We start from the raw sequence: 13570 nt of genomic DNA on the forward strand, positions 1-13570 counted from the left end.
AAAGAAAAAAAAAGTTAAAATTTTTTGTAGGTTGTCTACAAAATTACAGATAACTAGATGCAAACCAATTCTCACAAACCACAGATATGAGCATTATAAGGTAAAAATATCATTAGGGTATGTAGCACATCATCAAGAGAAGACAACATTACTTACAAAGATACTTACAGTTATACTCCTTTCTTTAATAAAAACTGTCTTAACTAATGACAGAATCTTAAAAATCCAATTCTACAATAAATGCACAGAATAAATTTCTTCATTCCTAAATAATGTGTAAAATGATGTTAACAATAATGATGATGATGATGGAGACTAACATTTATCAAGTATTTACTAATGTGCCAACTGGGCACTGTTCTAAGCACTTAATATAGTATCTCATTTTAATATCCTCAAAAACCCTATGAATTAAGGGATTATTATCCTCATTTTACATATGAGGCAACTAATGCATAGAGAGATTTAAAAACTTGCCCAAGGTCACAAGCGAGCAGAAAGCCAAGGTCTAAATGCACCCAAGCCATCTGTCTTCAAAGCTTTATAATTCAACTATGGTTGTAATACTGGGTGTTAATTGACACCTACATAGCCACTTTAGGCCTGAAGTACTTACCACATAGTGGTTCAGCAAGGCCATTCTAGTCCTATTTCCGCCAAAACAAAATGATGAAGGACCCATCATCACCACCACCACCACCATCACCACTACCACTACCACCACCACCACCACCACCACCACCACCCCATTTAGAAAATATTGTAAATGTTCACACTCATTGTAACATAAAAATAAGATGAGTAGGAAGCATAAACTCTGTATCTGGAGAGAAATTTAAAATATCTGTATCTTATGGGACATATAAGTTTTAATGCTGAACTACTTCTTGAATTTCTTTGAAGGAAGCCTGAACAATTAAAAAGGAGATATTTATAAATGTATAAATTATTCCTTTGTTACCTTTGTGGGAGTAACATTAGCTGCTGGTCTGAGAAGATACTGGGAATTATATGCTGGTGACTGACTATAATATACTGAAGGGCCAGTAGTTGCAACTAAAAAAAAAAAAAAAAAAAAAAGAAAAGAAAAGAAAGAAAACAGTTAAAAAAGTCTATACTATAGTTAAGACTACCTAGGCAAGAACTATAAATTACAAAAGCAATAGAAATCAAAGAAAGATTTAACTATAGATTTTTAAAAATTTCTATACATCAAAATATACCATAAAGAATACCAAATGACAAACTAGGAAAAACCCCTAAATATGACACATGAGGAATAAGAGAGCAGAACCACAGTGGTCAACAAGAACAAGCCCCTCACAACAAGCACCAAAAAAGGAGCCAAGAAGAAACTGTTTGATCCGTTTTCTAAGGAAGATTGGTATGATATGAAAGCACAGTCTACGTTCAACATCAGAAATATTGGGAACACACTAGTCACAGGAAGGATTTAAGGAACTAAAATATACATCTGATGGCCCCAGGGCCACATTTTTAAAGTGAGACTTAAAAATATGCAGAATGACAAGGCTGCATTTTATAAACTGAAGCTGAAAATGTTCCAGTCAAAAATCACCTGATAAATTCATGGAAAGAATCTCATAAGTAACACAAAATGTATTCCTTTGCTTAAAAAAAAAAAAAAAAAAAAAAAAAAGGCACATCATGACTGACACTCATGCTCATGTCCAAACTATTTGCTCCACCTGTTTTGTATGAGTTTCATCAGGAAACCAACACCTAGAAGACATTCGTGTTCGTGGCAAAGCCACCACAATCATTTGTTTGATCTGTTTTATGAAAGTTTTATCAGAGAACAAAACCTAAAGACCATTTATGCCTTGACATGGAAGAAATGGAAACCGTGATCCAAGAGGTGCTAAACAACTGATTCTAGAAAGCCCTGAAAAAGACCTGAAAAAGACTAGCCAGTCTATTTATCTTCTCTTTATAGGGATTAGAACAGTAAAAATTGCTAAAGAAGCTCGTTTGAATTTGGAAAACTAATGGACTGCCTGGTAAAGATGGTTATTTTGGAAACACTCTGGGGGAGAAAAAAGAAACAGAACACAGAACAAGTTGATGGATATGACCCAAGAATCATAAAGTCTGAAATTTAACTAGTGACTTTATCAGTAACTAGTGACTCTTAATAGTGAACAAATAATTAAAGTTCTTATAAACCTACTAAAAATAATCTAGTAAAAAAAAAGCACCAAACAAACAGATTAATTCAGGAAATACAAAAGATTATAAAGTGTTGAACATGCCCAGTATTAAAAAAATGAAAACTGATACCATTTTTGTTTTAAAAATTGGTGGTTTTTAGAAACTGGTAATAATTAACACTAAGCAAGAATGCAATGAGGTAGGCACTATCAGATATTGGTGATAACAGTATAAACTGGCATAGCTTTTCCAGAAGACAATTTCCCAACACAAAAGTATTTTTTAAATACCCTAACAATCCTAAGAATGTGTTCACAGCATTATTTCTAACAGCAAACTGGAAATAATAAAGAAATAAAATTTGTAGTACTTCTACATGATGGGATACCTTGTATTCATTAACAGTATTTTCAAAAAATATTTAAGAAAAATGCTAAGAACTCTAATATTTAAAAAACAGATTACTCATCTACATATAAGATAATAATGATAAAAATACCACTAAAAATTCTTTATGTAAACAAAGAGAAAGAACCAGAAGGAAATGCTCCAAAATGTTAATAGCACTCTTTGTGGTACAGTTTTTAGTTTATTTACACAGTTCAGTACTTCATTTCCTATAAGCTTATTAATCACTGTTTTTTAATTATCTTATTTAAAAAGACAAGAACTATCTTGGTATATTTTTACTGTTATTAAGAAAAACAAAATCTATAAACACAGGAACGGCAAATGGGGGACTTGAGCTCTCCACCTTGTAGGGCCACAAAACTGCTTTGTGACCTTGTCAATGAGGTGTTTGGGGTCTCCATTTTTCTCAATTGTAAAATGAGGATGTGCTGCTTCTACACATTTCATAGGGTAATTGCAAGAATAAAATGAGACAATGTGAATGTTATGTTTAACAACCAGAAGACCTTTTATGTCTGTACATAGAAGAAATGGAAATTGTGACTCAAAAGCTGCTAAATGATCAATTCCACACAGCACTCAAAAAGCCCTAGAAAAGGCTAGCCAGTTTACTTATCTTCTCTATGCAAGGCTCTATACAGTGCACAAGGTTTTTAAGTGAGCAGTGTTTGAACTCTTGACATCTCATGTATTTACCTATGACTTGTGACATTTAGTAAGTGTGACTTTACAAAGATTTCCTTCCTATTATTTTTCCTGCATTTAGAAGACGCTGTCACATGAGGACAGTGAGGCTGCCTTCAATATGGCCCTATGGACCATCACATAAATGTGCTCATCTAAACTGGAACACACTATTCAAAATCATCCCTGGTTAAAAAACAAGGGGGGGGGGGTACTATTACCATTTCAGAATCTATCTCATTTAAAAAAAAAAACATTTTTATCATTTCTGGTGGTCTGTGGGCAACATAATCATACTGGCGAGTGGCTTTAAAGTGAGACCACTGAAGTTTAAACTCTGGCTCTACCAATAACTAGCTGTACAATAATGGATAAATTGCCTAACCTTTCTAAACACACTTCCTCAACTATAAAAATAGGATTCATAATGGTAGCTACCATTCTGGTTACTATGATTAAATAAAATTACATGCCCAAAGCACTTTTGCACACAGACAACCCACAGGAACACCCTTGGTTCGTTGTTTACTAAATACTCTAAAGTAAATGCCTAATATCCACACATATACAAACGCTCACATAATCATGTGAGGCAAAGTTTTATCTCCACATTTGAAACACACAAAACGGCTCAAGAGGTCAGTTCTAGAGACCACAACTTCAAATTGCAATATGGTCCAGCTCCACCTCCTTCCTTTGTATAACCAACCACTGTATTTCAAAATAAACAAGATTTCCTATGAATGTCATACATCTAAGTATATCATCAAAGTAATTCCTGAAGAGGTTTCAATTAGCCATCTCTTAATGCACAACAGCATCAGGTAACATTTCCCAATTATAAGAAATTGTTCTATCTCAGTCTCAGCTTCTCTGAGGTATGTATGGAGGGGTTCTTTCAGTCTTTATATACACAGGATCATAGAAAGCTTGTTTTGTTTCTACTTGGAGTTATGAAAAATCTCAGTAATACCATACACAGCTTAAGAAACATATAAGCAGACATATATAAACATGTATATAAACAAATGTATATAGACAGGGTGAGTTCACAAGTTATCTATGTAAAGGAGGGGGAAGTACAGTGATTTTACTAAAAACTGGAATTATCCAGTTGCCAACTAACCTGTTAGTGGAGCCCCATGAAAAGTCTGTGATCCCTGATATCCATCAGGCACTGAATCTGGTCCGTAATTCTCTGTAGGCCAACGATGAGGGGACCCTGAGTTACTGCTATTTAGTTTCAACTCCTGCATTTCTTTCTGTTGGAAGAAAGAAAACAACCGTAAGCAATTTTATCATGCCAGAAACAGTGCTAGAGCAAACACATATTTTAAATGTAAATACTCAATGATGCTTTTTTAGAGTTTTTATATTCCAGTAAGATCTGAGTACCAGGTACTGATTTAAGAAAATGATCCTTAATTTGTTAAAACTTATTTGTTCCCATTCTTTCATTCCTTAGTATCATTACCTAATGCATTCGAGGTTAGAGTTAGCTATCACCTAAACAACTGATAACCTCCTAGATGGCCTCATCTCTATTTCCTTTCCACACTTACCTAAATTAATCTTTCTAAAGTTGAGTTCTAGCCAAGACACTTCCTTGTTCAAAAATACAAGTACCTATAAATTACACTTCTCTGATATTCTTGGTCCTCAGAAGTACTGTCCCAACCATCCTTCCACCGCCTCCTTTCCACAATGCTTTCCTCTCCAGTCCATCTGGGCTACTCAATGTTCCAAATTACCTCCCACCACTAGCTTTCCGCTTACGCACATCTGATGTAACAAAACAATACAACTCCTTCAAGGCTGATGCTCTAATGATCCACTAGGAAAGGGAAAACAACTGATATCTTCTCAGAATATATTATATACATATAATAATATAGACCAGGCACTGTACTTAAGTTCTCAATCCTTATACAAATAAGCAATATTAACTCACTTCTTAAAATGAGGGGGAGAAAAAAGACGCAGAAAACAGCAGCTGAATTCAAACCAGATTTTATTCCAAAAATGTTTTCATAATACCACCCTGCTGCCTAGACAAAACACCAGACACACTGCTTTCTAATAATAGCTATATAGCTGGTTATCAAACCGCTGTTTATAGACAACTAAATGACACCCTCCACAACCCCAAGCTACAAAATGTCCCTTTCAAAACAGGTACTTATCAAGAAACTATTTCTTTTTCCAAAGAAACTACAGTGGTATCAGTCAACAGGTCACTTTTTTTTTTTTTTTTTTTTTTAACGTTTATTTATTTTTGAGTGAGAGAGACCGCACACAAGCCAAGGAGGGGCAGAGAGAGAGGGAGACAAAGAATCCAAAGCAGGCTCCGGGCTCCACACCGTCAACACAGAGCCCGATGCGGGGCTTGAACTCATGAACTATGAGATCATGACCTAAGTCCAAGTTGGACACTCAACTGACTGAGCCACCCAGGCACCCCAACAGACCACTTTTTTAAAAACAGTATCAAATATTTGTATATAGGCCCAGGTATCTGACCAGTTATAAGTGAGGTCACAGATCCAGCATGTCTGCTTTCTTCTTCTAAAAGTGTTTTCCAATAGATATTTCCCAAAGCTATATATACTGAGATCAAAAATATCTCAAACTTTCAAGTTAAATAAAATTTTCCCTATCCAACTATCTACCGTGTTTATTAGCCCAGATGCTGCACATCCAAAAATAAGAAACTGATAGAATTACCTGGAAAAACTTAGTAGTCTCTACTGGTATCTGGACTGTAGTTTTGAACATGCAATTATACTATAATCATAATTTTTAAAATTCAAACAACTAGAAAATGTGCTAATAACTGGTTTAAACAATTCTCACTTTACAAATGAGAAGCCAAGCAAACAGAAAAGAACTGCTTGGGTCAAGAGCATTAATTAGTGGCAGAGTTACTACTAGAACCCAGCTTTTCAAAACATAGAGTAATGCTCTCCACTACACTGCCACAGAATACAATGCTGGGTGCCTGAAACCCATTTAAGGTAAGAAAAGACTGTACAGAATATCAAAATAGGCCATGATTATATAAAATTAGCATACAAAATCTTTGTGCAAATTCGAAATTTTGTTCCCTTCCAAACAGTATTTTTGCTAAGTCTCACACAGCACTGTAATAACTGAACACAGCACAGTCTCACATAGCACTGTAATAACTGAACACGTATCAGGATCTCTTTGCTGTAACTTTAAAAGTATGAGCAATTTAATTCTTGCCCAATGAGCATGAAACAACCTACTTATAGTTCCAATTCCAAAGAAGTAAATAAAGCTCCTCTGAGCCTTACAGTTAAGGTTACTCTCATACAGCTAAAATAAAATCATGAATAAATAAGCATTTCCTTACATAATTAAGTCCAATTCATTCGACAGGATTAAAAAGATAGACTTTCTGAAACTTAGACCAATACCTAGCTATAAAATATGACACACACAATCAGTCTGAGAAATGAACTAGACCAAAGTATAATTAGTTTTACTAGTTCAATTCAATCACTTGGGAACCACCTCTACATCAGGAATGCTGCTATGTTTTGGATAAAAGAGTCTTTCCCTTGGAAGAATTCACACCTGGTGAGGAAGCAGAAACAAGTAATTTCAAAAATATGGTTAAGGCCAAAAGACACATGAAAAGATGCTCAACATCAATCATCATCAGGGAAATATAAATCAAAGCCACAACGAGATATCACCCCACCTGTCAGAATGGCTAAAATCAAAAACACAAGAAACAGTTAAGTGTTGGCAAGGATGTGGAGAAAAAGGAACCTTCACACAATGTTGGCAGGAATGCAAATTTGTGCAGTCACTGTGGAAGACAGAATGGAGGTCCCTCAAAAAATTAAAAATACAATTACCATATGTTCCAGTATTCACACTACTGGGTATTTACCAAGAATATAAAGACATGAATTCGAAGGGATATATGCACTCCTATATATACTACAGCATTATTTACAACAGCAAAATTATGGAAGGAACCCAAGTGTCCAATGATAGATCAAAGGATAAAGAAGATGTAGTGTATGTGTATGTATATACACACACATATACACTGCAGAATATTATTCAGCCATAAAAAAGAAGAAAACTCTGCCATTTGCAACAACATGGATGGATCTGGAGAGTATAATGCTAAACAAACTAAGCCAGAAAAGGGCAAACACCAGAGGATTTCACGCATATGTGGAATTTAAGAAACAAAACAAAGAAATGGGAATGCAAGCTGGTGCAGCCACTCTGGAAAACAGTATGGAGGTTCCTCAAAAAACTAAAAATAGAACTACCCTACGACCCAGCAATTGCACTACTAGGCATTTACCCACGGGATACAGGTGTGCTGTTTCTAAGGGACACATGCACCCCCATGTTTATAGCAGCACTATCAACAATAGCCAAAGTATGGAAAGAGCCCAAATGTCCATCGATGGATGAATGGATAAAGAAGAGGTGATATATATATGTATATGTACACACACACACACACACACACACACACACACAATGGAGTATTACTCGGCAATCAAAAGAATGAAATCTTGCCATTTGCAACTACATGGATGGAACTGGAGGGTATTATGCTAAGTGAAATTAGTCAGAGAAAGACAAAAATCATATGACTTCACTCATTTGAGGACTTTAAGAGACAAAACAGATGAACATAAGGGAAGGGAAACAAAAATAATATAAAAACAGGTAGGGGGACAAAACAGAAGAGACTCATAAATATGGAGAACAAACTGAGGGTTACGGGAGGGGCTGTGGGAGGGGGGGATGGGCTAAATGGGTAAGGGGCACTAAGGAATCTACTCCTGAAATCATTGTTGCACCATGTAAATTTAAAAAAATAAGAAATAAAATTTTAAAAACAAACAAAGAAACAAACCAAAAACACAGACTCAACTATAGAGAACAGATAGTCCGTTACCAGAGGGGAGATGAATGGGGGGGAATGGGTGAAATAGGTAACAGGAATTAAGAATATATTTATCTTAATAAGCACTGAGTAATATATGGAATTACTGAATTACTGTATTATACACCTGAAACTAATATAAATACTATGTTAACTACACTAGAATTAAAGTTTAAAAAATTAAATTAAAAAATTATAATTAAAAACATAGGAAAAATATGATTAAGTGTCAAGGTAGACGTATGCAAAACAATATGCATAACTCTATTGTAGCATGGCAAAGGGTCATTTTGAATGGCTTTACAAAGATGTGAGGGAGTGGTGAAGGAAGAAATCTTGGAACAGAAGAGACACAGTTTAGAGATATTAAGTGATCTACCTTAATGGCCTCTACTTGCTGGCAGATCATTTTCAATAAAGAATTTTGATCTTCTGCCCATCGAGGTGGTGTTTTGGGAGAATACTAAAAAAGTAACAAAATAATATTTCAAACATTTAGAATAGAAATATATTCTGCAATGGAGTAATTCATTTTTTGTACTTACCTTGTAACTTTTACTTGGTGATAAAGAATATTTGGTGGGAGATGGTGTAGAATGTTTTACTTCTGAATCTACATTTCGAGAAGAACCATTTTTATAAAGCAGGCCTCCTTCACTATAATCATCAAGTTCCTGCATGACTGAGTTAAGCATCTCTTTTACAGACTCCAGCGGCACAGGCAACTAAAAACAAAAGGGATGAATCAAGTTTGCAAAAATAAACAACTCTGAAACAAATACAAAGATTTTATCTTACGGATGTGCTTCTACTTTCTCACTCTTGTATAATAACCACTCTACATAGGAACATAGGTGAAACTGCTGTGTAAAGTCTTCTGATTCTAAAGTGTATGATATATCTACCCCTGCTATTAGCCATAATAATGGTAGAGAAATGTTAACTTAGGAAGATTTTCCCACATGAACAAAATAAGCTACTGATTTTTATTGATTTTGAATGGGGAGAGAGAAACAGGTGCTAGAATGCACCAGACAATATCAATCCTAATTTAAGATCAGCAACATGAATTAATCAACAAAATACTTGGAAAGTTGGGTACAACTAAAGTTAATAACATCATGACAGTCTAAAACTGCTGATAGTTAAAAAAAAAAAAAAAGAAAGAAAAAAAAAGACAGTTCACAGCAAAGGTAAAGAGGAGGAGAAATAATCTGAAAGTGTCAGCAACTATTTCTGATTTCAGTGAAATGTTTAACTGCAAAATTCATTAACAGCAAGGCATTAGGCTGCAATATTTACTTTGAGTACATTGCCAAGGTAACAAAAATAAATGTTCTGCCTTAGAAATCTTTTATTCCCTAACAAGTATTTTTGTTAAGAATAAAAAGCTAGGTTCCCAAGTTTAAAAAACACCACACCTAAGATAGAGCAATGCTAATTGAACATTTACACACACACTGTTCTGTGCATTAATAATAGGTATATTACTGAGTATTTCTGAAATTATCAAAATATAAAACCAGGGGTGCCTGGGTGGCTCAGTTGGTTAAGTGGCCATCTTCGGCTCAGGTCATGATCCCGCGGTTCATGAGTTCAAGCTCCACGTTGGGCTCTGACAGCTCAGACCCTGGGGCCTGCTTCAGATTCTGTGTCTCCCTCTCTCTCTGCCCCTCCCCCACTCACACTCTGTCACTGTCTCTCAAAAAATAAATGAACGTTAAAAAAAAAATTAATGGGAATGCAAAATGGTGCAGTCACTCTGGAAAACAGTATGGAGGTCCCTCAAAAAACTAAAAATAGAACTACCCTATGACCCAGCAATTGCACTACCAGGCATTTATCCAAGGGATACAGGTGTGCTGTTTCTAAGGGACACATGCACCCCCATGTTTATAGCAGCAAATGGCCAAAGTATGGAAAGAGCCCAAATGTTCATCAACGGATGAATGGATAAAGACGATGTGGTGTACATATATACAATGGAGTATTACTCGGCAATCAGAAAGAATGAAATCTTGCCATTTGCAACTATATGGATGGAACTGGAAGGTATTATACTAAGTAAAATTAGTCAGAGAAAGACGAATATCATACGACTTCACTCATACAAGGACTTTAAGACACAGAACAGATGAACATAAGTGAAGGGAAACAAAAAGAATATAAAAACAGGGAGGGAGACAAAACAGAAGAGACTCTTAAATGTGGAGAACAAACAGAGGGTTACTGGAGGGGTTGGGGGGGGGATGGGCTAAATGGGTAAGAGGCACTAAGGAATCTACTCCTGAAATCATATGCTATTTTGGATGTAAATTTTAAAAAGTAAAAAATAAAACAAGTAAAAAAAATTTTTTTAATATATATATATAAAAGCAAAGCATAAAACACTTATTAACCAGTTATCAATAGTAAGAAAGTACAAACAGCCTGAAGCTTACCTTCCTGGTCACTGAAAGATTGGAATCACTGTCATCTAAAATCTTTATTAGGTAGTCCCTGGTCTTTCTCAGATAATTTTTGCATTCTTCTTGTTCTTCAGGAGAAAGGGCATCATTTTCGATGTCTTCTGCTCTTCTGTGAAAAATCTATCCAAAGAATGCTCTTATGAAAAAATTAGGTTTTTAACACAAAACACTGTTAACTCACCTACCACCATCTACTTACCAGTGCAAGATTCCAGTAAGAAACAATGTTTTTTATAGATTCAAAAGCAGTGATAGCATCTTCTATATTTCCATTAACTACATCCAATATAGCAAATGTTATGTTTGCTTCTTCCTCGTATTCACCAACTTCAGATGCCTAAACACATTTAGTAATTTTTAGTCCAACTGCCTCTCTCCAGAATATCAAACCCAAGGGATTCCCCAAAGATTTTACACGATAATTTCTAATGAAATTAACAGCTCAGCCCTCTTTTCTGCCATGTTTTGCAACAGATAGTGGATTTTGAAAACAAGACAAGGATCAAGTAGCCAGGCAATTAATTTAAGCAGTTTATACCTCCATTTCTTTGTTTCTAAACTAGAAATCCACATCTCCAGTTCATTCACAAAGGGATCCTCCATTACCTGAATGTCTGCACTATGAAAATGTCTAAACAAAGGGTCTGTAGGTTCAGGAATACTGCTCTTCTTTTTGATTGTCTTCAACATTGGCAAAACCTTCTTCCAATAATGAACACTTCTGCCTATGTATTCCCGTTGATCATAAAAAGAATTAAGACCACTGCCCTAAAATAGAAAGAAGCACACAACCTAAGGAACACAAATAACAGAATCTAAAAATTCCTTTATAAATGGTCTAAACAAGTGGTTAAAATTTCAAATCAAGGCAAAAAGAATCTCAAAAGTCATATGCCTCACTCTCTAAATGTTGGAATAACCAACCATCTTGATACCAGTGATCATTCTAGACCCAACTTTTAAACACTTTCAGTGATACTACCTAATGAGGCAGCCCAATCTATTCTTTTAAAGTTGCCATTTTAGGGCCATCTGGCTGGCTCAATCAGTTAACCATCCGACTCAGGCTCAGGTCATGATCTCAGGCTCAGGTCATGATCTCATGATGTGGGTTCTACCCAGCATAAGGTTCTGTGCTGGCAGTACAGAGCATGCTTGCAATTCTCTCTTGCACACTCTCTCTGTCCCTCCCCTGCTCATGCACGCTCTCTCTCAAAATAAATAAACTTTAAAAGCTGCCATTTTACATAGCCCAAATCAACCATTCTGTAAGTGTCACAGTTTAGTCACAGAGTTAAACATCTACAACTAACCTTGCCACAAAACAGATTTCAAATATTTACAAAGATCTGTATTGGTCTTAACCTACAAAGCCTTCTGCTACTGGTATGTTAAAAAAAAAATTTCAGGCTGGATAATAATTATCATTTACATAATTATTAACTACTAATAAGAACAGTTAATACTTATGTAACATTTACTGTGCCAGGCACTGTTCCAAGTACTTACATGTAAACTGTTAACTATTTCGTGGCAAGATTAAAAAAATACACTTTACCTAGCATAACAGGAACAAGCTGATACTGTTTCTTTCAACTAAAAGACTCAGTGAAAAGTTTATGATTTTTAAACATTACATAATGTTCTTAAAAATGCTTACACTTTAACGAACTCACCGTTTTCTGAAGGCATCTTGCCCAATGTATAAGCAGGGCAGGCTGAAGGCCATGTTTTTCCTGGCCCCTTAGAGTGTTTATGTCATGCTGAACAACAAGTCGCAATTTTGCTGAGGTTCCAGGTCTAAAAAAGTTTTATTTAATAAAACTGATTTATAAATGTGCATTTCAAAACTTACATGTATGTTAATCATCACATGAGAATTAAACTCAATCTTCACATGAGAGTTAGATACCTAGGCAGTAAGTTTTTAAACTAAATAGGTTTTTAAGTTAAAAACTTAGGCAGTAAGTTAAAGGAATATTTTTATTTTACTACTTACATTGCTTTTCTGTGAATTAGATTACAGACTGCATCCCACCAACATTTTTGTCTTTCTGTACAAAGCTGCTTACACACAGGAAGTGGCAAGCATAGAGGCTGATAGAAGCTATGGTGAGAATTATACTTCTCCTTTATTTGTAAGTGGCTGGTATATATCACCCCAAGTAGAAATACCTGGTTTATTCAAAGAAAAATCAATTTAAATTAGGCAAAAAATTAAACAAAACACAAAATATTTAATTTGTTAAAATCTTTGCTTACTTCAAGATCTAAAACACATATTGATTCGGGTGCATTTGTTTCAAGCCTTGAAGTTTCCTGGGGCAAATGATGAAACAGCTGCTTTAGCCATTTTCGAATTGCAGGTAAGGTGGGCAGTGAATTCCACTGTAAGCCAAGCCAGGTAAGGTGCTGAAGACTACCATTATGTGCTCTAATGGCACCTGAAATAGAAAAAAACTGGACTGAGGTTTTGGAAATTTTGCTTGTGCCATCAGTTTCGCCAATTACTTATAACAAATGTATCTTAATTTTAGAAATGTTTTTCTACGTGAACAGGGGCAAATTCTATGATAAGCAGAGTCTCATTTTCTTACTAAGGATATTCACACTTTTTGTCTAGGAATTTTAATAACAATAGTTATGAAGAAAGCTCTTTTCAATTCCATCTAAGGGAAAAAAGGTACTCACCAGAACTCAATGAAACACTGTAGTGACAAAAGCCACCCAGTAAAAAATCCTGAAACAATGGATTTTCCTTTCAGTAAAGAGTCATTAAAACAATGGGATACCACTACATTAATCCCTTGGAATAGTAAAGAGATCTTTTCTTCTACAAGAAATTAAAAAAAAAAATTGTTTCATGTTTATTCATTTTTGAGAGACAGAG

The 13570-nt window shown here is 35.1% G+C and overlaps 1 protein-coding gene across 2 annotated transcripts in view; it reads right to left on the reverse strand.

Moving 5' to 3' along the window:
• RANBP2 (RAN binding protein 2) overlaps window positions 1-13570 on the reverse strand; it is an 81540-nt gene that overhangs the window by 25527 nt on the left and 42443 nt on the right. For both annotated transcript variants that reach the window (XM_042981053.1, XM_042981052.1), the window contains exons 10-19: window positions 12943-13124; window positions 12680-12855; window positions 12357-12480; window positions 11287-11448; window positions 10880-11017; window positions 10654-10800; window positions 8758-8937; window positions 8592-8675; window positions 4394-4529; window positions 962-1056 (exon numbers count right to left, since the gene is read on the reverse strand). In XM_042981053.1, the coding sequence (XP_042836987.1) occupies window positions 962-1056; window positions 4394-4529; window positions 8592-8675; window positions 8758-8937; window positions 10654-10800; window positions 10880-11017; window positions 11287-11448; window positions 12357-12480; window positions 12680-12855; window positions 12943-13124 (1424 nt within the window). The remainder of the gene's footprint in view (window positions 1-961; window positions 1057-4393; window positions 4530-8591; window positions 8676-8757; window positions 8938-10653; window positions 10801-10879; window positions 11018-11286; window positions 11449-12356; window positions 12481-12679; window positions 12856-12942; window positions 13125-13570) is intronic.

Source organism: Panthera tigris, chromosome A3 (assembly GCF_018350195.1).
Source record: "Panthera tigris isolate Pti1 chromosome A3, P.tigris_Pti1_mat1.1, whole genome shotgun sequence".
In the NCBI taxonomy this organism is placed as follows: domain Eukaryota; kingdom Metazoa; phylum Chordata; class Mammalia; order Carnivora; family Felidae; genus Panthera; species Panthera tigris.